Source organism: Pseudorasbora parva, chromosome 16 (assembly GCF_024679245.1).
Source record: "Pseudorasbora parva isolate DD20220531a chromosome 16, ASM2467924v1, whole genome shotgun sequence".
Taxonomy (NCBI): domain Eukaryota; kingdom Metazoa; phylum Chordata; class Actinopteri; order Cypriniformes; family Gobionidae; genus Pseudorasbora; species Pseudorasbora parva.
Window position 1 is genome coordinate 25,112,424 of NC_090187.1, and position 26,763 is coordinate 25,139,186.

Here is a 26,763-nt window from a genome sequence, read left to right on the forward strand (position 1 = left end):
AACATGGATCCATCATGCCTTGTTACCACTGTGCAGGCTGCTGGTGGTGGTGTAATGGTGTGGGGGATGTTTTCTTGGCACAGTTTAGGCCTCTTAGTGCCAATTGGACATTGTTTAAATGCCACGGCCTATCTGAGCATTGTTTCTGATCATGTTCATCCCTTTATGACAACCATGTACCCATCCTCTGATGGCTACTTCCAGCAGGATAATGCACCATGTCACAAAGCTCGAATCATTTCAAATTGGTTTCTTGAACATGACAATGAGTTCACTGTACTAAAATGGCCCCCACAATCACCAGATCTCAACCCAATAGAGCATCTTTGGGATGTGGTGGAACAGGAGCTTTGTGCCCTGGATGTGCATCCCACAAATCTCCATCAACTGCAAGATGCTATCAATATGGGCCAACATTTCTAAAGAATGCTTTCAGCACCTTGTTGAATCAATGCCACGTAGAATTAAGGCAGTTCTGAAGGCGAAAGGGGGTCAAACACAGTATTAGTATGGTGTTCCTAATAATCCTTTAGGTGAGTGTATAGGCTACAACAAAAACTAAAGAAAAAAAAGATAAATGAAATAAAAGCAGATCATCAGGGATTTTCAAACTGAAGGGATCATCCAGAATGTTCTAGGTCCCCAGAACATTTCAGGGAATAAAAAGACAAAGCAAAAATGGATAAAGTCTACCGAACATTCTATTTCAGTTATAAATGTTTCTCTCCTTTCTTGCTATATAGACTCTCTTGTGAGTTTTGTGTGCTTCTTTCTAGTGTGTATTTCTCACTATATTCCCCTTTGTCTTGCTCATTTATAATGAAAGTTGCTTAAATAATAATAAATAAAAACAGTGAGGGAGTAGGTGACACCCAACTAGCCAGCCAGATCATCCGAAACATGGAGATTAATGGGGTGACAGATACCTTAGCCTGATCTCTCGCACCAGTGTATAACCTTCTCTTGCGGAGAATACCCCTGACAAGACTATCTCTCTTTGACGGGAACATAAAAGGCAACGTGGGGGAGAGGACGCTGGCGTTTACTGCTTCTCCACCCACAAATCATGTTACTGTACTATTAGATTTAGATTTTATTTTATTATGTTTGTGACTAGTCTAACAGTCAGAGCTACAATTGGGACTGTTGCTGATTGCTGGCAGCCACTGATAGGACGTTGTTCGTTGTTTCGTTGTTTCGCTGTTTTCCACCACTTCTCTGATGTTCATGTTTGAATTGCTGCGGTTGGTTCTGGTTTGGAGGACATTTCATGTTGCTCGCTGCGGCTGCTCTCTCTTCTGGGTGTCGGCTACTTACTGGTGGTCTCCCTCGGGCTTGAGCTGCATGGTGGCTGAAGTTTGCACCGGGCTAGCGTCATCAGCGTCCGGCATGATGTTGGGATGTTCCGCTTCTCAGCTGCGCCGATGTTCCGTCTTGCGGCCGTGGAGCGGCTTGGACTTCTGCGTCGACCCCGGTGTGTCCACAGAAGTGCCCGGAAAATTGTATTTGCCTCCTGCATGGTGCTGCGGCGATCCCTATCATCTGAATCATCATGAAGACCCATCATCTGGTTTTCAGCTGTCATGCCTCGACGACGTCATCAGGACACTGCCACTGGGAGAAATGTAAAACATGGAGTGGACCACAGTGTACTGCAGAGCTTACAGAGACTTCCACCGTCAGCTCTGTTTTCTGTTCACCATCAGCTCTGTTTCTGTTCAGTTTTCTGTGTTGGTTGATTGTTTGTAGTATTTTATATTTTTATTTGTTATTTTTTCCCTTTGTTGCACTTTGAGATTCTTCGGAATGAAAAGTGCATTATAAATAAAATATATTATTATTATTATTATTATTACCCAGAATGATAGCTGCTTATGCAAACACACAGTGCATGTAATGATTACGAATACTAAGCAAAAAGGTGGACAAAGATTCTTTCGTTTTTGTAAAGTTAGTTTAACCCTTTGAAAGTACGGTCACACCTGTGTGATCAGTCTTGGCTGGTCTATGTAGCCATCACATCAGATTAGAATTCGGTGCATCACGTGAGCAACTGCTAAGTCCAAACGTGCTTTAGCGCGTTATAACACAAATAAAATAAAATATATACAGAAATCGCTGTTTCATGTCCAAAAAGACATGATTGTTTTGTTTATCAATCACACTGTGGCGCAGGAGAGCAAGCGAGCGCGCGCACTGTGCTGAGGCACGCGCTGGAGTCAACTGAGGCGGCGGCGCGCACGTGACGTCACGCAGTCGGCTTTTCTCTCTCTCTCTCTCCGCTCCTCCTCGCGCAGCTGCTGCACCGGTCTGCAGACATGGCGAACGTCGCAGACACTAAACTCTACGACATCCTCGGAGTATCTCCGTCAACCAGCGAAAACGAGCTTAAAAAGGTTAGAGACAGTCGTTTCCGTCCCGCGCGTCGTATCAAAACAAAACCAAAGATGCGCGTGATGTGGGATGCTGCATGTTGGGGGAGCAGCCACTGGTGTGTTTTGCAGGTCGCATGCTGCTAAGATCCTCCACTGTGGCCTTTATTTTGATCTGGAAATAATTTGGGGAAGGATGTGAAGGATACACGTTCGAATGTGTAGTTTGTTTACTATTTGCATCGCTGTAAGTGTGTGAGCATCGGCCAGGTGCTGCAGACAGCCGAAGGTGCTTCTTGCAGTTCAGGAGCTAGTGGAAGGAGATGCTTAGCTTACAAGCTGCCGCGCTGAACCTGCGCTGGTATTTGAATATGCAACGATTTGAGATGGTTAATGCAACGTACGTGAATGTCTTGTTTTTGGGTATTTTTAAAATACGAATCTTCATGTTTAGGTCTTTGTTAGAAGGTGAACGGGCCTTGATGTCCAAGTTGCCTGGGTGTTATGTTTGCGTTTTGTTGTTGTTAGATTGGGTCCACACAAAGGATTTCAGAAAGCACAGCAAGACCAAAAATAATGCGAGATGTGTGGATTCATGACACAGTAGATACATGAAATAACCAGTAATGCGAATTCAAAGTCACTTGTGCCAGGAAAATGTCTGGCTCTGAAATCAGCATAGTTTGATCTGTCAGATTTTGAGGAAATTTTCTCCACCTTTCTTTTTTTTTTTCAATGAAAAATGGTATTGGTTTAATATTCATAGATAAGGCACTGTAGTTGTTGAAATTGTAAAGGATGTTGAGGAAAATATAAAACGTGTGACTTGACATAGGCCTAGTAGTAACACTGTTCAGAAAATTGTTTAAAATAATTGAAACCATTTACATGCGACTACATATCTTTTATGAATATTTTTGAGTTTTTTAAAATTATTTATTTGTCAATCTGCAGGACTATTTAAATAATGCAAAAATGTGTAGAAAATAATAAAAATCGTAATATTAACCACAATTACATTAAAATAGATTTTCATACACTACATTAAATTGCAGTACTAAACATTTTATTTGTACACTTTTTGAAAATGTAAGTGGGAATTAAATGCTGCATTCACGTGCTCTCGGAATTATTGTAAATACGAGTTTCCTAGGTAAAAAATGCACATGAACGCCCTCTCATTTCAAAATTTGAATGGGATGAGCTCCTAATCACAACGTCAGAAGTAGGAATTAATACAATTTCCGATAGCACGTGAATGCGGCATTAAATCTTGGGAGTCGTGATTCCCATTTTTTTTTTTTTGGGTGCTGGTCCCTCTTGTAATGTAAATCTTTGAGAAATTAATATTTATCGGTCTGAACTTTAAAGTTTCAAACTTAACTCTGATTAGGGGAATTTGTAATAGTACTAATAAGTACATCAACACTAATTTTGTGATTTCTATTTTCAGGCATACCGGAAACTAGCAAAAGAGTACCACCCTGATAAAAATCCCAATGCAGGTGACAAGGTGAGTTCTCATTTTATGGAAATGTAAGTTCTGAAAGCCATTAATGAAATAATAATTAATTGGACTTTTTAGCTAATTTACTATTTTTGTGTCAGTTCAAGGAGATCAGTTTTGCATATGAGGTTCTTACTAACCCGGAGAAGAAGGACTTGTACGACCGGTATGGGGAACAGGGCTTGCGTGAGGGTGGTGGTGGCGGAGCCGGAATGGAGGACATTTTCTCCCACATCTTTGGTGGAGGTCTGTTTGGCTTTATGGGCGGCCAGAGCAGCAGGAGCCGAAACGGTGGCCGACGGAGAGGAGAGGACATGATACATCCACTGAAGTGAGTGAATATGAAAACAAAACAGAAGTCGAAAAATATAGTTAAAGATGGCAAATTATTCTATGCATGACCTATTTTTAAGTCCACATGCATGAAATAATTTTTTTGTACCCAATACATGTTCCAAGCCTTATTGTGGTTTTTTTATTTGTGCACATTATTCCAAAGAAAAGTTGTTTAGTGGTGTGTTATAATTTAAAATGCATGAAAGAAAATTTCTTTAAACAGGATTTTGAAACTGTCTTTTTTTAAATACCTAATAGAGTGTCTTTGGAAGATCTGTACAATGGAAAAACAACCAAACTACAGCTAAGCAAGAATGTACTCTGCAGTGCCTGCAGTGGGTGAGTGATTCGGAACATCTTTAAGGATTGTTTAAATGATTGGGGTCTGCTGGAATAGGTTTTCATGCTTAAATGTTAAAAACACATTGTAAAGGGTATGCATGTGATGTCGACCGGAGTGACATCCTGGTTACGCCCGCTGAGTGGCAAAAAGACTGAGTGGCAGCATTGGTTTTTAGTACGGCTGTGCGATATTGAAGAAAAATGCGATATGCAATATCTTGTTAAATAATTCGATATGCAATACGATATTGCAATTCATGTGTAAAATCTATTTACATTATTATTAATTAAAAATTATTTAAAAATGAGAATGAAACCATTTGTGTTTCACATTCTTCCTGGGAAAAGAAAGCATCTCTACAACTTCTAAAAGTGACCAGCAGTGTTTTAGCAAACATTTATGTCACAAATCGTTCACGTTTCGATGTGTGTATATTGTGTGTGTGTTTCAGACAGTGCGAGACTCCCAAGTTATTGTTTTGGACAAATGATTGCGTTTAACAACTATTTTTAACGTCAAACAAGTCCCTTAAGTAACAGTCATGTGCTCAGTCTATGAGTCGTGTTCTCTGCCCATGCGTTGACCTAAAACGTACACTTTACACAATGTTGAAGTAGCCTATTAAAATCTTTCAGATATTGTGGCGATATGCATATTGCGATATGTACATTTGCGATATTTTGCACATCCCTAGTTTTTAGTGTGAATGCCACGAAAAACACAAAATATATCTAAAATGGGAAAGAGATATGAGATTGACTGAAGAAATCTGAGGTATATTTTTACAGACTGTTGAATGCTACAGAAAAGAGAAGAAAATGGATCTGCATTTCACAGAAACAACTTGAATACATAGTTATTATTTTGTCAATATGTTGAATTTAGGGCAAAATCATACCCTATATATTATATTGTTAAATATTGCATTGGCAATTCATTAATTCAACATATACCATCTTATATTCTGCATAATTTGATGTTGTTGTTTTTTTTTAAAAATAAACACTGACAAAAACTAGGGCTGGACGACATAAACTATAATATAACATTGATATAAGTGATCACCTGGATTTATATCTTCCTATATTATATTTATATAAAGCGTCCACAGGCAAATTTGCTTTATGTATTTCCCCAGCATTGAAATCAGGCTCATATAAATGTCAGGAAACAAGATGCCTGACTGCATGTCAATATCCATGGATCACTGGATCTTTGGTAAGTTGTAAGGAACACTATCGAGTCCAACCATTGCTGATAATCATTTGTTTTACTCGCATTTTCACAGTTTCCCCTATTAAATCCTGTCATGCAGCAGGCTCTTTTGCCACTCAGTCTGTCTGAGTAAGCGTGTTTCCAGTGGGGAAGTGACGTCAATGCATACCCTCTTTTTCACATCTTTTATTATTGCAGCTGCAACTCTCTTCTGAGTCGGTCAATAACGCTTTGGGTGCGTTTACCAAAAGCATCGCTAGCCAACTATGGTCGCAAGTTCTGTCATTATCAGTGTAGTTCAACGAGCTGGTGCTTCCCAAAACCATAATTCCAACTAACATTCGCAAACAGCTTCACAAAGTTCTATGGATGGAACGACAGCTGTCAACCTGTGGTTAGAAGCATAGTTTCTTGTTTGTATGAAATGTGGATGGGGATGCAACGATATAAAATTTTTGACCGGTACCAATAATTCTTTATATATAATAACCTATCATTTTGGAGAGTCAAACAAAAATCTCACTATTAAAGGGGCCAACCATCATAAATTGCGCATCCCAGCATATACTCTTCTCTTGAGCAAAATAAGCGAGCTGGCATTCAGTACAAACAATCTTTTATTTACAATATATACAAACGTTATTTACATCTTTTAATTTGTCAAGACATTAACAGAACCATTTTTGAAGCGTGCATATGTGTTCTTCTACGCAAGAACGAGTCGATTGTTCTGGAAGTAAAGCAAAAAAACGAAGAAAAATTAGGTCCTCAGATGTCACGTCGCTAATTTATAGCAAAAAAAAAAATCCAGTATTAGATTCATTAAAAGAAGTTATTACACCACTACCTGTATGACATCCTTAACCAACGTGGTTGAACGACAATACGATTTTGGGAAAAAGTCGTGACTAGCTAGTTGATTTCTACAATGATGTAGTGCACTATGGTAGTTAAGCAGTGAGCTGTGTTGTTGTACAGGAAACGCTTAATAGTTTAATAGTACAGTTTCTGTAGATTTTAATCAATATACCCCCTCCCCCCACTCTTCTTCTTTCTCAGTCAAGGGGGTAAAACGGGGGCCGTGCAGAAGTGTGCCACGTGTAGGGGCCGTGGTATGCGGATCATGATCAGACAGTTGGCTCCTGGCATGGTACAGCAGATGCAGTCTGTGTGCACTGACTGCAATGGAGAGGGTTAGAATTCAGCACTACTTTTCATTGTTTTCATGCGGTTTTTATGCAGTGAACATGTGTGATGGTTTAAATTTAACATTTTGATGCTTGGCTGTGTTTGTAGGGGAGGTGATCAATGAAAAAGACCGTTGTAAAGAGTGTGATGGCCGTAAGGTATGTAAAGAGGTGAAGGTCTTGGAGGTGCATGTGGATAAAGGAATGAAACATGGACAGAAGATCACATTCAGTGGAGAGGCGGACCAATCGCCCAACACAGATCCTGGAGACATTATCCTGGTGCTGCAGGAGAAAGATCATGAGGTAAAACAGACACTAAGAGTAGAGTTAAAGGCCCCTATATTCTCACGGCGAAGTTCTTTTTCATACTTCAGTTAAATGTAAAACTATGCTTGAAATACGTGACCCATGATATACAGTTAGAGAGCATCCGATGCCGCCCACACTGCTGAGAGTGGCGTTTTAATATGTAAATATGTGCTGCTCGCTTTCCTCTTAATAAAATAAACAACAAAATTGAGAACGTAGCAAGCGTTTTTTTTAATAAAGCATAAGGAAAGCATCTGATGAGGGCAACGAGGACATTTGCACAAGCACTGCAATTCGTCACGCTAGTAAAGTCACGAAAATCTTATTTAAATATCACTTTATACAATTTTCTACTATAAAGCAGCTCTCCAGTGGTTTCATGTTTTCACTCGCAGACGTCTGACCTCCACGGACCAAACTCTAGAAATGAACCAGTAAAGATTTCCACACAAAAGGATGCGGAGCCTCCACGCACATATACCTATTATGTAATCGCCATGGACCAATGGTAGTACAAAGGTGTTAACCAGTTGTAGCAAACCTTTCCAGAAACCTCTCCCAAAACGATTTGGTTAATAAAAAGACTCTAACTAACAGCTGTTTTGATTATCGGTTAATGTATTTGGTTTCAGTAATTGCACTTTTTCAATGTTCTTTCTTAGATCATTTGCACACTACAGTCAATGGGCCTCATTCATGAAAGTTTTGTAAATAATAAATATACAAGCAAGAGTCATTTGGGTGATAAATGGACCTTTACGAAAACTCTCCTCTGGATTCACAAACGCTTCGTATACCATGGATTCGGTAGTTAAATGTGTGTGTATATTAATGAATTCCAAACATTCGTTAATAAGGTGCGTCATTCACAATTAGCATAATCTCATCTATAACTATGCAAATTAAGTGTCCAAGAACGCCGTGGAATCTTCTGGACTTGCTTCTCAGGTTTGGCTCCAGTATATTGCATAAATGCTAAAGAGACTAATTGGCCATGTGCCTAGCAATAAATAATATTAAATTATTGTGTATCCACCAAAGCATTTTTAGCCAGCTAAAAAATGCCTGGTGCTCTTCTGAAAACGGCCAGCTAGTGGCACTTGAATTCATAGTATGCAAAAATGATCTAAAATAGGTTACAATTTCATAAATAGTTTGAAAGAAGCAGTACAGTTTAAATAAAGTTATGAAACAGGCTGAGAATGATTAAATAGTAATATTTAATGAATTCAAATATTTAGATTATAAAAAAAGTATCTGTACCCTGATAAAAATATATGCTCATAAAAAACAACATTACTTGGTATTAGTTTTATTTTTGGTTTAATTTACATATATGCATGTTCTCTTTAGTATATTGAAGAAAAGCAGCAAGCAGAATTTAATCACTTTCTGGCTATTAGGATGTGCTCTTTTGCAGAATGAGAATATTTGCATTATAGAAATATAACATTAAAATGTAAGTAAATGCATTTTCCACTACTTTTAAAGAACATCCTTCTGTATGATGTCTTTGTTTACAGGAGTTCCGTCGTGATGGAAACGATCTGCACTTGTGCCACAAGATCGGCCTGGTGGAGGCGCTCTGCGGATTTCAGTTCATGCTCACGCACCTCGATGGACGACATCTCGTCATCAAATATCCCCCTGGCAAAGTCATAGAGCCTGGTGAGCATAATTTTATGTCTTGTTCACGTTTCTATAGAATATTTTCTAGGAATTGTTGTTTTGCCCCTTGTCAGGTAGTATAAGGGTCGTCCGGGGGGAAGGAATGCCTCAGTACAGAAACCCGTTTGAGAAAGGAGATCTGTTCATCAAGTTTGATGTGCAATTTCCTGAGAACGGCTGGATCAGCACAGAGAAACTAACGGTGAGTTTCCGACAGTGTTGATTTTGACTAAAACTATTAAGAATTGTTTTCATTTATTGAAGCTGAAATTTAATACAAATATTGAATCATTGATTTTAAGAGCATGAAGGAAAATTTGAAATGAAATGGTGAATAGCTCCATCTTGTCAGGTCCACTCATTGATGTACCCGGTTTCATACCTGCATCTGTTCATACAGGAGTTGGAAGATCTGTTGCCGTCACGTACAGAGGTTCCTGTGATCGCAGCGGATGCGGAGGAAGTTGATCTGCAGGATTTTGACCTCAGTCAGGGATCATCTGGCGGTCACCGCCGCGAAGCTTACATCGACAGCTCCGACGAGGAAGGGGGTCCGCATGGTCCAGGGGTGCAGTGCGCCCACCAGTAGTCCCAAAATTCTTCGCAAGTTTTGTTTGGGGAAGTGTTTAGATTCCCTTTTGTCGGACAGATTCAATCTCCACCCTCTACATTCATCATATAGTGAACCGAACACACACACACACACACTTGCAGTATATGTAGACATACACTTGCATTATTTACTGCAATCTCACATGCAAACCTACAAGTAAACTCATTCATCAACCATTTTAAAAGAATAGACGAGCATAACTAGAGGCAAAGCAAAATAATTTATTCACTACTTTCATTTCCATTGTAGACTTTCACAGTATATATGTTCTCTGAATAAATAAAACTCAATGTCTGTGGGGAGGCAGACTGTGTTGTTTAAGTTCTAATTAACACGCACGCACAAATTTGTTAAAAAAGACTGAGGCATTGTGCAGTTTTCTGGAGTTCAATAAAATGTTCAAACGTGTTTCATTATATACTTGCCAGTTATCCAGACATTGTCAGTCATGTACTAATAATTCAAAGGAAGTGCTGGTTTGGATTCAATTGCAGGACAGGATAATATGCATGTGGGCGATACACTGAAATTAATAAAACGCAAACAAAATCCAAAAGTGTTTAATGTGCTCACTGTCTATGCTAAAGGTAAGCAAGTCATGCAATTTATTATTTGCCAAAGATACACCACAGTCTTCTTAAAAGATCAACAGCCAATGTGTGCATGCATTGTAAGCACTAATATAAACTTATAGGGGGCGGCATTTATCATTGGCAACCAGGAAAATGTTTGAACCCTGAACACAAGTTGCTATCGTTCAAACACAGTTACTTTTGTGCTCATACATCAATAAAGTTGATGAATGTTTTACTGTGTGTTCTGTATGTTTGTAGAAATGGGTTTGAGTGTGCACTAGTGTCCTTCTTCGGTTTCTGTCATACGTTGAGCTGTGGGTGCAAGAAGCTCTTTAAATCCAGCTGTATTTCTAGAAAACCCAAAACAAAAAAGTTAGTACAACTTAAATTGTCTGCTAGATAAACCCTTGTGATTTTCTTTCTTTACAAGTGAAAATGAAATAGCAGATTGTTGATGTTGCTCTTTTTGAATAACTGGAGGCTGTTTTGATTGGAAGCCCATAATTCCCCCAGAGAATGTTAAAAAAAAATTATCTCGCAACTACACGTTTATATCTCACAATTCTGAGGAAGTTGCAGTTTTTTTTTTTATTCTGTGGCAGACACAAGATTCCATATAATTATGTTTATTTTATTTTATTTCAAAAGTCATTGAAAGTAACACTTTCAAATTTTTATTTATATATCATAATTTTTCCTCGTAAATATGACTTGGTGTGTCATAATTTGGTCTTATTTCATAATTTCAATGTCAGTTTCACCTTGTCATACATTTTATTTAGTATGTCATAATATAAAAATATTGGTAGCACTTTAGAATAATGGTCATTAGTTAATGTATTGACTAACTAGTGTTAACGAGATTTGAATAATGTATTAGTAAATGTTGAAATTAACAAAAATTATTAAATGCGTTATTAAGTGCAGTTCATTATTAGTTCATGTTAACTAATGTAGTTAACTAAGGAACATTATTGTAAAGTGTTACCAAATATTTTATATAATAAATTTGATTATAATGTCATAATTATGATTATATTTAGCCTTCCTGATATATACATACATACATACATACATACACACTAAATTGCCAAAAGTTTTGGTGTCACTGCCTTTGCATACACATGAACTTTAATGACATCCCATTCTTAATCCGTACGGTTTAATATGGAGTTTGCCCACCCTTTGCAGCCATCACTTCGTCAACCTTTCTGGGAAGGCTTTCTGCAAGTTTAGAAATGTTTGACCATTCTTTTAGAAGCACATTTATGAGGTCAGGCATTGTTGGACAAGAAGGCCTGGCTCTCCGCTCTAATTCTGGTTTAGGTCAGGACTCTGTGCAGGCCAGTCAAGTTCCTCCACATCAAACTCGCTCATACATGTCTTTATGGACCTTGCTTTGTGCACTGGTGCACAGTCATGTTTGAACAGGAAGGGACAATCCCTAAACTGTTCTCACAAAATTAGGAGCATGAAATTGTCCCAAAATGTCTTGGTATGCTGAAGCATTAAGAGTTATTTTCACTGGAACTAAGAAGCCAAGCCCAACTCCTGAAAAACAACAGTAAACACCATAATCCCCCTACATCAATCTTTACACTTGGCACAATGCAGTCAGGCAAGTACCGTTCTTCTGGCAACTGCCAAACCCAGACTCGTCCATTGGATTGCCAGACAGAAGCATGATTCGTGACTCCAGATAATAGGTCTCCACTGCTTTAGAGTCCAGTGGCAATGTGCTTTTACACCACTGCCTCCGACACTTTGCATTGAACTTGATGATGCAAGGCTTAGATGCAGCTGCTCGGCCATGCCCATTCCATGAAGCTCTCTATGCACTGTTCTTGAGCTAATCTGAAGACCACACAAAGTTTGGAGCTTTGTAGCCACTGACTCTGCAGAAAGTTGGCAACTTCTGCACACTGCGCACCTCAGCATGCGCTGACCAGCTCTGTGATTTTATGTGGCCTACCATCTTATGGCTGAGTTGCTGTTGTGGCCAATTGCTTACACTTTGTTATAATACCACTAACAGTTGACTGTGGAATATTTAGTAGTGAGGAACCTTATTGCACATGTGACAACCTATCACTGTAACACGCTTAAATTCACTGAGCTCCTGAGAGCGAGCCATTCTTTTATAAATGTTTGGAGAAGCGTCTGCATGCCTAAATGCTTGATTTTGTTCACCTTTGGAAATGGAAGTGATTGGAACCCTGAAATCAATGATTTGGAGGGGTGTCCCAATACTTTTGGCAATATAGTGTATCTGTGTGAGATGGAAATGGGCTTCCATAAAATTTTGGACCATAAGTCTTAGGAGATGAGGAACAAAATGCGTGAATGATGAAATAATTGTAATTTTAAAGTGATTTAGTTATTTAAATTACATGAAATGCCTGGTGGTCACTGTCAGATTGAGCTAGCCTAACATATGTGTGCATACATTACCTCTCTCGTCTGGTCTGGAGAATGCATGAGCGTTCTCTTCTCATCTGCTGGAGTTTCTCTCTTACTAAAGTTTTCTGTTGTTGCTCATCCTCCTAGAACATTACATCAACATTTACATAATGTCCACACAAAGTTAAGTAAAATAATGCACGTTAATTTATGTGTACCTGTTGTAGTGTGTCAGTCAGATGCCTGAGTGTGTCTTCCTGCGTCAGGCCCAACAGATCTTCATCTGCCTTTCGACTCTGGACAATGGCCAGCCGCTCTTGAACCTCAACAGATGAAAACAATTTACTAGAAATTCAATAGTCAATTATAAACTTTTAGTTTAGTTTTTTGCCTGCTTTTATAGTCAACTTGAAATCAAAAGTGACCTTGTTTACATATTTTATCCACATTTCTGTTATTACTGTATGCATTTGTCAGTGAATATCCTATTTCACCCAAAAATGTCACATTATGAATGTAAAATGGGTTATGAACTCGAAAAAGGTTCTAAAGCATAGGATATGGCTTTTTAAACTAAATATTCACAAATAAAACTTATTGGAGCCCATTTCTGCCACATAATAATAATAACAAATATTCTTTGGTCAATCCTAATTATGACATTAAGGCCTGGTTTCAGAGACAGGACTTAGATTAATCCAGGATTAGGCCTTTGTTCAATTAGAATATTTAAGCATCTTTTATAAACGGGCCTCAGAAAAAACATTACGGGTGTGCATCTTTAGATAAAATAATGGCATTGACATATTTTAAGATATGTAAGTGCAAGATGCTTTTAATTAAAACAGCTCAAACATGCATTTTAGCCTAGGACTAGAAAAATTTAAATTACCCCATGAGTTATTCACCCTCAAACCATCCTAGGTATATATGACATTCTTCTTTCTGATGAACACAATAATCAAAAAAAAGTTATATTAAACATGTCCTGGTTTTTCCAAGCATTATAATGGCAGTGAATGCCAGCCCAAAATTTGAAAACCAAAAAAGTGCATCCATCCATTATAAAAGTAATTAATGAGGCTCTGCAGTGTTAAAAAAGGCCTTCTAAATTGAATTGATGGGTTTGTGGAAGAAAAATATCCATATTTAACAAGTTATAAATATCTAGCTTCCGACAGACCAGACCGCCTTTCGTATTCAACTGACAAAAAAAGCTTAACTGGCACGATGATGACATCGGATGTAACGCAAGTATTTTGAACTACGAGAGGCGTTAAACTTTCTTCATAAATTGAAAGCGGTCCGCCGGAAGCTAGATATTTCTCTTTATAACTTGTTAAATATGGATATTTTTCTTACACAAACCCATCAATTAATTGCAGAAGGCCTTTATTAACCCCCCGGGCCGCATTTATTACTTCAAACACTTTACTAGTACACTTTTTTGGTCTTCAGATTTTGGCCTGCCATTATAAAATTTGGATTAGCCAGGACTTTTTATACAACTCAGATTGTATTCGTCTGAAAGAAGAATGTCATATACACCTAGGATGGCTTGAGAGTGAGTAAATCATGGGGTAATTTTCATTTTGGGGTAAACTATCTTTTTAAGCCTGGTCTGCGAAACCAGTAAAAAAAAAGCCTAAATTATGAGATACTAAGTCATAATTATGAGATAAAAAAGTCCAAATTATGAAATATTAATTATGACACTCACTCACAAATATAAGAAAGAAATAATTATGACAATCAAAATTCCAATAAAAAGTCATAATTATGACAAGACTTTTGGTCATATTTTAATCTTAATCTTATAATTATGATTTATGAAGATGGCATAGATGACCGCTCACTCTGAGCAATTGTCTGTCTCTGTCTCGTTGCCAGCGTCGCTCAGCTTTCCTCTGGATGTCCACTAGGCAGCGCATTGTGGCCTCTCGCTCTAGCTGCTGCTCCTCACCCGCTCTCTCACAGATCTCCACGTTCCCCTGGTCCTGAAATGGTCCCTCTATCTCATGGGTCTCGAATGTTTGCATGGGTTTACTGTCTGGGAACTGGACACTTGCTGGTAGCGTGTCAGTGTCTGTCATGTCAGTGTTTTGTTGCAGCCGTGGAGCAGTGGGTGGTGTCGAGTCGGGGTGATGGGTGTCCCCGAGAGGTTGGGGTGTGAACTCTCCATCTCTTATATCCTCCTGTTCCTGCCCAACCTGGAAAACACACGATATGTGTTGTATAACTATTGTGGAATAAAGACTCCTAGTGATTCCAGATTTCAAAGAAATAAAGTGACAAAGGTATTCTTAGAAGAACACTGAACATTGACTGTCTCCTATTTATTTTGTTAGTTTGTTTTTTTGGGTTCTACCTTTAATTCTCTGGTTCGTGAAAGGCAATATAAAATTGACTATTATTATTATTTTCAACATGCATTAACTTAAAGAACCCCTAGAGAGAACTTCAGGGGGTATCTACCTTTCTGGGCCTTGAAAAAGGTTATAACCAGTGATGCCAGTAACTTGGTTACTTGGTAACGTGTTACTCTTATCGGACTACTTTTTTACAGTAACGAGTACTCTAACGCATTACTATTTCCAAACCAGTAATCAGATTAAAGGGTTAGTTCACCCAAAAATGAAATTGATGTCATTAATGACTCACCCTAATGTCGTTCCACACCCGTAAGACCTCCGTTCATCATCGGAACACAGTTTAAGATATTTTATATTTAAGTCCCAAAGCATATGCAGTATATGCACACTATACTGTCCATGTCCAGAAAAGGAATAAAAACATCATCAAAGTAGTCCATGTGTGACATATTTCTTAATTTCAATTTAAAATGTCAGGAGATACATTGTTGACGTTACTGTTAAAAATGCACTTCCAATAAAGTGAGTGTTGCCAAGAGTGTTGTCATTTCTATGTTGAGGCGGCAGGGTTGTTGTCGGCAACTGCTGAATTTAACTAATAAAGTAACTTGTAATCTTACTTAGTTACTTTAAAAATCTAGTAATCTGTAAAGTAACTAAGTTACTTTTTAAAGGAGTAATCAGTAATCAGATTACGTTTTCAAAGTAACTGTGGCAACACTGGTAATAACGTTGTAGTCTATGGGGGTCAGAAAGCTCTCAGATTTCATAATAAATATCTCAGTTTGTGTTTGAAGATGAATGAAGGTCTCATGGTTTTGGAACAAAATAAGGGTTAATTAATTAATTTTTTTATTTTTGGGTGAACTAATCCTTTAAGATAGGACTTTTTGGGTGAACTAATCCTCATATATTCATATATTTTGAAAGTTTATTGCATTAATATAATCTCTGGGGCACATCAAGCTCATTTTATATCACAGGGTTTCATCTAATAAAAAAGGCCGAGAGCCCCAATCCAACTTCATAATTGTACATATTATGTATACACAGAGGATCTCGTAATGGTTCAAAAGTAATATTCTTACTGTGATGAAGCCTGAAAGGTCTTGTTGGATCAATGTCTCTCCTTTCTCACTATCTGAATGCTTTTCTTCATATTGTGCACTTGGCTGCAGTGAGACGGAGCTTATGTTTTCCTGATGTGTGTAAATGTTCACATCATGTGGATTTGTGTCAGAGATGTGTGTGTTACAAGCTCTATCCTCCTGCACTGCAATAGAGACTGCCTCTTCTTTTTGTTGAGTCGAGGTTGCTTCCTGTAGAAATCAAACCTTTTTATGTATAAAAGAACTGTTTGAGGTGATTTAAGACAGAAAGAGTGCATGTGTGTTGTGCATATGTACCTGAATGTGGTTGTTTCCGTGGGCTGGTTTGCTCCAGGCCAGTGTGATCAGAGAGTTTTGTTTCTCCACTAAAATCTCCTCATGGTCTCCTTTATTCTTAATGTCTCCATCTTCTCTTTTTCTGCCTCCGTCCCTCGTCTCCATCATGCTCTCTTCAATTCTTGGGTCTTTGACACACAAGATCTCTAAATATGGAGTATCTTCTGGATCTAAAGCCATTCCACATCCTTCAAACAGAAAAAAATACAATAAATGCCTTCCCCATATCTCAAGTTCATGCCATTTTAATTTATACACTACCATCAAAGGGAGGCCAGTAAGATTTTGTTTTGAAGGAAATAATACTTTTATTTAGAAAGGATGAATTAATTTATTAAAAAGTGACATTGAAAATATTTATTATGTCACAAAAGATTTCTATTTCAAATGAATGCTGCACGTACTGTATGAACTTTCTATTTATCAAAAACATGATGGATAAAAAAATATTAATATTATATTAATTAACTGTTTTCAGCATTGATTATAATAATAATGATTTTTGAAGGATCATGTGAAACCAAAAACTGGAATAATGATGCTAAAAATTCAGCTTTGCCATCACGGGAATAAATTACATTTAAAAAAATATTAATAGAAAATATATAACATTATAAAATATATAAATAGAAAACCTATATTTTAATTATGCCCCACTTTATGTAATATTAAGTCTGTTGTATCCCCATAACATGTCTGTGAAGTTTCAGCTCAAAATATCCCACAGATAATTTATTATAGCTTTTCAAATTTTCCCCTATTTGGGTGAGCAAAGACACGTTTTGTGTGTGTCCCTTTAAATGCAAATTAACTGCTGCTCCCAGCCCCCTTTCCAGAATATGGCGGGGCCTAGTTTACAGCTTGTGCTTCGGGTACTCCAGCAACAACAAAACTGGAGAATCTCACGTAGCCAAAATATCAGAAAATGTCTATGTTCATTTAAAACTTTTAGAATGTAACTGGATATTTCTAAATAGTTAGTGGATAATTGTATTTAGTAGTTGTTGAGGAGTTAAGTTGATTCAACTAATCGACTAGCATGTACCGTCATGTTAATCTAAAAAAAATCGTAATCAGAAACAACTTTTGAGCAAATCCAGCATGAAACAGACCCTCATTGTGAAGCAGTCCAGAAAGTTTGAAAGTGTTTTTTTTTTTTTTAGGCGCAGACAATAATCAGTCTACAGTCATGGGTGGGGCTTCCCCCCAACTCTTACATTACTAATTTTTGTGTTAAAACACTTTCTAATATCATAAATCTTCATCTTCATTATATGCAGGCATTATATTTACCAGTGCAGAGTTCTTGTTTTTCACTATCTGACGGCTCTTCATGCTCCTGTTCAGTCCTCTCTCTCTCCTAAGAGAGACACAGAAAACAGTTACTCACATTGTATTCCCTTCGATTTGATATGTAGTTAATCTTTGTTTGAAGTGAAGGTTCCTCAATGGTTTCTTGAATTACTTTATCTTCAGCAAAGATAATGTGTATCAGCAACTATTTCTCAAAGTAAAGGGTTCTTAAAGGGGTACTTCAGCGCTGGGAAGATAAATCTGTATTTAAACTGGGTCATTAATGTAGTAGAAATGTGAAATTATTTTTGAATTTGGTGCTTTCTAGACTGAGAAAAGACAGAAAATGTATTTTTGTCTCATGGGGATGAAAGACAACAATTCCCAGAATGCTTTGCTGCCCTGTGAGGCCACTCCTAAAGCCACCAACTTGATTACTGTGACTGAGTTGGAGAAGAGTCACAGCACGAGTATCACAGCACTGAGCACTAACTGCAGGTGTCAGATTACATTTAACATCATGAGCTGACGAGCTCTCATGATGAGAGTAGAGGTAATCGCGAACACATTCGCGGCATACATTCACAACGCATGTTCGGTCTGGTGCGTTTTCAGTACATGCCTTTGGAAGCTTAACTTTCATAGAAATTAATTTGAGAAGTTAAAACACTTACATTGCTCAGCATAGTTCAGTTTCCATGAATGCCTGCAGCTGCGAGCTGAGCTCTGAGTGTGATCTCCCATCCCCCATGCGCGGGTGTAAAACATGAGGAAATAGCTCCCTCTAAATAGCTATTTAAATATACTCCAGGGTTTCTACTGATACAAAACCATATGCTAATTGCTGAAGTAACACTTTAAGTTAGTAAGATGGTTTTCTGGATATTAAAAACATTCTTAAAAATAAAGATTTCAAAAGGGGGTTTCGACAGCAGTGCCACCAAGAACCTTTCAGTCAACAGTTCTTAGAAGAACCGTTCTTCAATGTAAAGGACTTTTAAAAAATCAAAATAACCCTTTTTACATTATAAAGAACCTTTTGAAAAATAGAACAGTTCCATGGATATTAAAGGGTTAGTTCCCCAAAAATGAAATTGATGTCATTATTGACTCACCCCAATGTTGTTCCACACCAGTAAGACCTCCGTTCATCTTCAGAACACAGTTTAAGATATTTTATATTTAGTCCGAGAGCGTATCTAAGTGTATGCACACTACACAAATGCGGAAGAGAAGACAATGCTGAATAAAGTCGTAGTTTTTGCTTTTTTTTGGACCAAAATGTATTTTCATTGCTTCAAGAGATTCTAATTAACTAACTGATGTCACATATGGACTACTTTGATGATGTTTTTATTCCCTTTCTGGATATGAACAGTAAAGTGTGCATACACTTAGATACGCTGTCGGACTAAATATAAAATATCTTAAACTGTGTTCCGATGATGAACGGAGGTCTTACGGGTGTGAAACGACATTAGGGTGAGTCATTAATGACATACATTTCATTTTTGGGTGAACTAACCCTTTAAAGGTTCTTCATGGAACCACAGATTTTTTCTTTTTTTTTAGATCACTGCTTAGGTTCCAGGTATCATCTGTTAAAAGCAAAAGTGAGGCCTTGCTGAAGATCTAGTCCATAGATGATTTTGGCATCAGGAAAGCATGATTTGTGTTTGACGATGTTTGAGGCCCTGTCCCAAATGGCACCCTAAACCCTCACGGTCTTCCTCTGAGTCCGCACTTTCACAACGTGATGCCGCTTTGACTGCCGGGTAGAAGTCCTCTGCGTAGCTCGCAAACTTGCGGGCTCAGCTGAAGTGCGCATCGAGGGCGCATATCAGCCGCAAAGAGAGCACCCTTCTTTAAGCTTAAATGACGAATGGGACACCCTACGGTCTTGTGGACTTAACGGACACGCGCACGCAATGTTTATTGTAAGTCTACAAGACCGAAAGTGCACATGAAGTGTGCCATTTGGAACAGGGCTTGTAAGTAGGTGTGTAAATAATTTGCCATTACGGTTTCAGCGTTCACTATGGTGGTGCCTCTGCTGGTGGGTGCTGGTATACGTGACTGCAAAACTTCATGCAGGTTGTAGAAACTTGGTCCATGCAGTTCACTCTCATATTTGCGAAGCAAAGTCCAAAGACCCTCAGGGTCCTGAGAAAGGAAAGAGACTTTTATATTAAAATATAATTAATATATAAAATATATTAAAATATAGTTATTAAAAATATAGGGACGTTACTAATTGTGTTCAAATCTAATTTATCACACTGGAAATGGTCAATTTGAGTGCATTGCGGGATGCCAGGCATTTGCACATTTTAGAAAATGTACTAGGTGTATTCCATGCATACTGAACTTTCACAGACTGTGATAAGCATACATACTAAATACTGCAGAAATAATGATAGTATGCTAGTATGCTATTCACAACATAGCGTGTGAGTAAGTTTATGAGTGTGTGTGAGATTCACCAAATCTGGCAGAGAGTATAAAACAGTCCAGGCCTCATCATCATGTGCTTGTGTCAGCTGGGTCAGCAAATGAATGGCACATTCCACCCATGAGACATCTATTTGAGAACACCCTGGGGCAAAGGGTCCAGTATAAGAACCGTGTGCTTCCTGTAGAGAAGCTTTAATCTGCTGCAGGCTCAACACACAGCTCCAATCCACTGCGCTTCCATGGACCACATCTTAAAGACACAAATATACACACTTTTAATGAAAACCAGAGAAGGCATATTTTACTGCTGATGCACCTCTAATGCTAATTTACTGGTAATTTAGGCTAGTTCACCCAAAAATTTAATTTGCACAGGAGTAAGGAAAAATAATGACAATATATGCATTATTTTGAGGAACTATCCCTTTAATAGTGATATTAGTGTTTTTATATGTAGTTGATTAACTGTTGTGTTCCTGAAGGAGGTCACTCAGGGGAACCCTGTGCAAGATCTCCACCAACTGTTTCCTTTCCTGCTCCTGACACAGAACCAAAAACTGCAGCACAGCCTGTAAGAAAATAAACAACTTACAATAAAACTGGACATAACACGAGCATGTAGGACAAATTATGCTGGCTTCAAGTCATGTTGGCATGATTGTATTTTTTTGGGATAATTGTATTTTTTGGGATAATCATACATGAATGTATGCACACACACCTAAAGGATTATTTGAAACCCCTGTTCAATTTCTCATTAATGCAATTATCTAATAAACCAATCACATGGCAGTTGCAATAATGCATTTAGGGGTGTGGCCCTGATCAAGACAATCTCCTGAACTCCAAACTAAATGTCAGAATGGGAAAGAAAGGTGATTTAAGCAATTTTGAGCGTGGCATGGTTGTTGGTGCCAGACGGGCCGGTCTGAGTATTTCACAATCTGCTCAGTTACTGGGATTTTCACACACAACCATTTTTAGGGTTTACAAAGAATGCCGCGAAAACATCCAGTATGTCTTGTTGATGCTAGAGGTCAGAGGAGAATAGGCCGACTGATTCAAGCTGATAGAAGAGCAACTTTGACTGAAATAACCAATTGTTATAACCAAGGTATGCAGCAAAGCATTTGTGAAGCCACAACACGCACAACCTTGAGACGGATGGACCAAAGACCACATCGGGTACCACTCATCTCCACTACAAATAGGAATAAAAAAGGCTACAATTTGCACACGCTCACCAAAATTGGACAGTTGAAGACTGGAAAAATATTGCCTGGTCTGATGAGTCTCGATTTCTGTTGAAACATTTAGATGGTAGAGTCAGAATTTGGCATAAACAGAATGAGAACATGGATCCATCATGCCTTGTTACCACTGTGCAGGCTGCTGGTGGTGGTGTAATGGTGTGGGGGATGTTTTCTTGGCACACTTTAGGCCCCTTACTGCCAATCGGGCACCGTTTAAATGCCACGGCCTACCTGAGCATTGTTTCTGACCATGTTCATCCCTTTATGACCACCATGTACCCATCCTCTGATGGCTACTTCCAGCAGGATAATGCACCATGTCACAAAGCTCAAATCATTTTAAATGGGTTTCTTGAACATGACAATGAGTTCACTGTACTAAAATGGCCCCCACAGTCACCAGATCTCAACCTAATAGAGCATCTTTGCGATGTAGTTGAACGGGAGCTTCGTGCCCTGGATGTGCATCCCACAAATCTCCATCTACTGCAAGATGCTATCCTATCAATATGGGCCAACATTTCTAAAGTATGCTTTCAGCACCTTGTTGAATCAATGCCATGTAGAATTAAGGCGGTTCTGAAGGCGAAAGGGGGTCAAACACAGTATTAGTATGGTGTTCCTAATAATCCTTTTAGGTGAGTGTATTTAGCAGTATTTAATACATTTGATAAAGCCTAAATTAATTGAGGAGACCAAATAATTTATGATACACACATATACAAATTTTTCATTCATTCTATATGGAAGCACAACGAATGATAAAAATTTATTCGGTTTTGATTCAGTAAAAAAAAAGGATTTTACGATTAAATTTATCAAAATTATCAGTTAAGAGATTTCTATAATATTTCAAAAGATTTCATTTTTTTAAAATGCTGTTTGAAATGCTTTAGAATCCTAAAGACAAATGTATAATAGTTTTCACAAAATATATTGTCTGATGCTCTGACCCAGTCGTCTAGTCATCACAATTTGGCCCTTGTCAAACTCGCTCAAATTTTTTAACAAACAAATGTTCACTTGCTGCCTTACAGATCTCACCCACTAACAGGTGCCATGATGAAGAGATACTCAGTGTTATATATACACTGGTCATACTGTTATGCCTGATCAGTGTATAACACAGCATAACTTTCAAATTCATAAATAGGAAATTGTAGGTGGCAAATAACGTGTTTGTGCACACAGTACCTGCTGTGCGCAATTTCCTTTTTTCCAGACCTGTTGTTTTATAGCAGTAGGATCTATATTTTCCTGAAGCCAGATTCTAGCGAGGTCCTGACTGACTGAACCTCTAATATAAGGCCTAGAACACACAGAGATGGTTTTTATTTAAGCTTGCAAACTTCGGAGTGAAAATAGGTGTCAGTGTTTTAAACATTTTTAGGTCCCATTTTTAACACACTCACCATCTTTCCCAGTGCTGTCTGGCGACCAGCAGTGCAGTGTAGGAGTGATTTTCTCTCTCAGCTCTCCGCACAGCGACACACATACTGAGATATATTACCCGCAGAGTTTCCTGTCCCACTCTGCACGAGCAATAAACGACATCACAACATCATGCAACCATTAGCACTGACATTAATATCATAGATTGAAATTGATCAATTTGTAACCAAGTAGATAGAGCAACTATTGACTACCATAGCAGGGAAAAATACTATGGTAGTCAATGGTTGCTCTATCTGGTTGGTTACAAACATTCTTCCAAATATCTTCTTTTGTGTTCAGCAGAAGAAACTCATACAGGTTTGGAACAACATGAGGGTGAGTAAATGATGACATCATTTTCATTTCTGTGTTAACTATCCCTTATGTCATTGTGTTTGTGCTGCATTTTCAGCGTTGCCATTAGGGGCGTTATATCTGGCAAAATCATCTTCTTCTATGGTTAGTTTTCTTCTTCAGGTCATCAACTGTCTGGTGTATTTGACCTACTGATGCTATAAGCCAATCACATACATTTATTAGAATTCATCAACCAATGAACAAGATTGAGTGACCTGTTCATGAGCGCGCTGATTGCTTCCTTCTCATCTTGATAATGTGACTCCAGCTCCGATAGGAAGATGAGGGCGGACCAAGCCTGTTCCCTCGGTTTGGATGACCAAGCCTGATCTCTTGGTTTAACGCTCTCAGGACAGCCTCGCAAGAACACTGAACCACAGCTCCTACCATATTCATTAAATATAATTAAGTAGTAATGAATTTTGGTGACACTCTATAGCCTTTATATATAGTGCATTGTAAAGCATTTTAATTTAATTTTGCCTTGTAATGCGCCTTATGATGCACGGCAAGATATCATGAATATCTTGCATAACTTTTATCTATTACTTGTTACACCATTAGATATAATGCATTAAGTATAATTTCATCTGGTATAATTTCAATTTACAGATGCACAAATAGCTAGTAGTACCTGTAGCACCGGAGGGCCCCAGGCAGCCCACACAACTGGAGAAGGTCTCTGTGTCTGAAAGCTTTCTCTACAAACACTCCCAGTTCACACACACAGTCTGTCTGATCCCACACTGACATCGAGTCCCACCAAACAACACCTTTAACGATGTGCAAAAAAAGAAATAATGCTCTTTAACTATTCTTTGAAAAGGAGTGTTTGAGTGCTGTGAATATCTTGTACCATACTCATCCTGTAACATCTCTCTGTACAGGAGCTCTTTGATGACGCCATATTTGTATTGCAGGAGTTGGAGGATGTCGGTACTGCTGGGGGAGATCCTGCCCAGGCGCATGATGCCAGCGTTCCTCTGAGAAAGAGATGGTAGGAGACTCCAAACACCATCAAGAACAAGTCTGGATCAGAAAGCAGGGGGGAATATGTTGTAAATTTGTAAGTGTAAGAAAATGAAATAATGAATGAAAGAGTGACCTGGTGTAAAGTCTCTTGGCCCTATTCTGAAGACACAAGATACTAAACTGCTCTGGATCCTGCTCCTAGAAGAAAACAATACAGAATATCACGGATTATGAACACATATTTAGCAGACACTTTTCTCTGAGGCGATTTACAGATGAGTGAATTATCTAAACTAAAAACATACAATTTTAAAACATAAATATACATGATATTTATAAATATGGAATAATTTATATTATAAATATATAATATATGTAAATTATTTCATTTCTAATATATTCATTTATATATTTATTTGTATTAACTAGTTTTTTACCAGTTGTTTAGAGATGAAGTTGATTGTTGAGGACTGTGTGTTGTGTTTGAGAGTACGACCGATTCTACCGGCCTTCAACAACTGGAGCTCCCAGTACAGCTACAAAAATCATAAGCAGTTTACATATTTTAAATCACAAAAATATAACTTTAGTTTGACCATTCGTGTGTGTGTGTGTGTAGTAGGGCTGCATGATTCTGGATAAACATCCCAAGACTGTCCAAGCTGGCAGTTATTAAGCCTCTCATTATATATCTAAAATTTTAGTTTGGATCCAGGCCCCATCATTGTACAGAAATTGTGCTCATTAAAATTACAAATGACTAACTTCTAGCTTCTGACCAAGGCTGTATCGCAGTACTAGTTTTGCCTGATCTAAGTGCTGCGTTCTCACACTATAGATTAAAAAATAATCTCAGATGGACTACAGAATTACACTGGTATTCAGGGACAGGCATTAAGGTGGTCTAGATCTTACCTATCAGAACATTACCATTTTGTCTATTTAAATGGAGAAAAATCTAAAATAACGTGAGTAAATGATGAAGTGCTGCAAGGATCTGTGTTAGGCCCTCTACCATTTTCAATATATATGCTGCAACTTGGTAATATTATAAGAAACCATGGAATTAGTTTTCCCTGTTATGCTGATGATACTCAGTTATAAAGTTCATCATGACCAGATAAAATCTCAACATTTTCCACGTTGTCAGAGTATGTTAAACATATGAAATATTGGATGACCTGTAATTGTATTCTATTAAATTCAGATAAGACTGAGGTATTACTTATTGGACCAAAAATCTTTACATAAACTCTTTTAGAATACAATTCACATTTAGAAGTATGTACTGTTACTTCATCCTCTACAGTAAAATACCTGGGAGTTACATTGCAAAATCTTTGTATTTCATATGATACAAAAACAGCCTTCTTCCACCTGTTTCTGATGCAGAAAAGCTTGTTTATGCATTCATGACCACTAGACTAGATTACTGTAATGTATTACGGGCTGGTTGTCCTGTATCGTCAATAAACAAGTTACAATTAGTCCAAAATGCAGCTGCTAGAATTACTTAGCAGGTAAAAAAAACAATTTTATCATCTCTACACTGGTTACCTATTAAGTTCCATATCATATACACAGATCAGACATAACAGTATGACCACTGAAAGGTGAAGTGAATAATAATTATCTCTTCATCACAGCACCTGTTAGTGGGTGGGATCTATTAGGCAGCAAGTGAACATCTGGGTCAGAGCATCTCCAAAACTGCAGCTTTTGTTGGATGCCCCTAGTCTGCAGTGGTCAGTATCCATGGTCCAAGCTAGGAACAGTGGTGAACCAGTGACAGGGTCATGGGCCGACCAAGGCTCATTGATGCACGTCGGGAGTGAAGTCTGAAGCCTGTGTCTTAAAGCCTGTGTGTTCCGATCAAACGTTAAAACTACTGTAGCTGGTTCTGATAGAAAAATGTCAGAATACACAGTGCAACAGTTTGTTTAGTATGGGGCTGCATAGCCGCAGACCGGTCAGGGTGCCCATGCTGACCCCTATCCATGACCAAAAGCACCAACAGTGGAAACGTGAGCATCAGAACTGGACCACAGAGCAATGGAAGAAGGTGGCCTAGTTTGATGAATCATGTTTTCTTCTACATCACATAGATGGCCTCACGTGGATTACCTGGGGAACACTTGGCACCAGAATGCACTATAGGAAGAAGGCAAGCAAGTGGAGGCTGTGTGATGTTTTGGACAATGTTCTGCTGGGAAACCTTGGGTCCTCCCATACATGTAGATGTTAATTTGTCACGTACCACTTACCTAAGCATTTTTGCAGACCATGTACAACCTTTCATGGAAATGGTATTTTCTCTTTAAGCAGGATAATGTGCCCTGCCACAAAGCAAATATAGTTTAGGAATGTTTTGAGGAGCACAACAACGAGTTTGAAGTGTTGACTTGGCCTCCAAATCTCCCAGATCTCAATCGAATCGAGCATCTGTAGGATGTGCTGAAAAAACAAGTCCAATCCATGGAGGCCCCACCTCACAACTTACAGGACTTCTGTTCTGCTGCTAACATCTTGGTGCCAGATATCACAGCACATATTCAGGGGTCTGTCTAGTGGAGTCCATGCCTCGATGTGTCAGGGCTGTTTTGGCAGTAGAAGGGGGCCCAACACACTAATGTAGGTCATAATATTAGGTCATAA

The 26,763-nt window shown here is 38.3% G+C and overlaps 2 protein-coding genes across 2 annotated transcripts; one reads left to right on the forward strand and one right to left on the reverse strand.

Moving 5' to 3' along the window:
- The first annotated feature begins 2,223 nt into the window (after positions 1-2,223).
- dnaja2b (DnaJ heat shock protein family (Hsp40) member A2b) lies at positions 2,224-10,363 on the forward strand. The gene is made up of 9 exons (XM_067420031.1): positions 2,224-2,396; positions 3,826-3,885; positions 3,981-4,210; positions 4,474-4,554; positions 6,833-6,966; positions 7,070-7,266; positions 8,796-8,940; positions 9,015-9,142; positions 9,341-10,363. The coding sequence occupies exons 1-9, from the start codon at positions 2,319-2,321 to the stop codon at positions 9,527-9,529; spliced, it is 1,242 nt and encodes a 413-aa protein (XP_067276132.1). The 5' UTR covers positions 2,224-2,318; the 3' UTR covers positions 9,530-10,363.
- On the reverse strand, positions 9,907-26,091 carry LOC137043241 (uncharacterized). The gene is made up of 18 exons (XM_067419432.1): positions 26,032-26,091; positions 24,546-24,644; positions 24,242-24,306; positions 23,993-24,165; positions 23,771-23,909; positions 23,352-23,519; positions 22,758-22,877; positions 22,540-22,654; positions 20,559-20,661; positions 20,122-20,342; positions 19,661-19,801; positions 17,639-17,705; positions 16,307-16,533; positions 15,989-16,219; positions 14,385-14,738; positions 12,747-12,851; positions 12,580-12,671; positions 9,907-10,478 (listed from the first exon to the last, which is right to left on the reverse strand). The coding sequence occupies exons 1-18, from the start codon at positions 26,089-26,091 to the stop codon at positions 10,406-10,408; spliced, it is 2,553 nt and encodes an 850-aa protein (XP_067275533.1). The 3' UTR covers positions 9,907-10,405.
- Between the last annotated feature and the right edge of the window lie 672 nt (positions 26,092-26,763).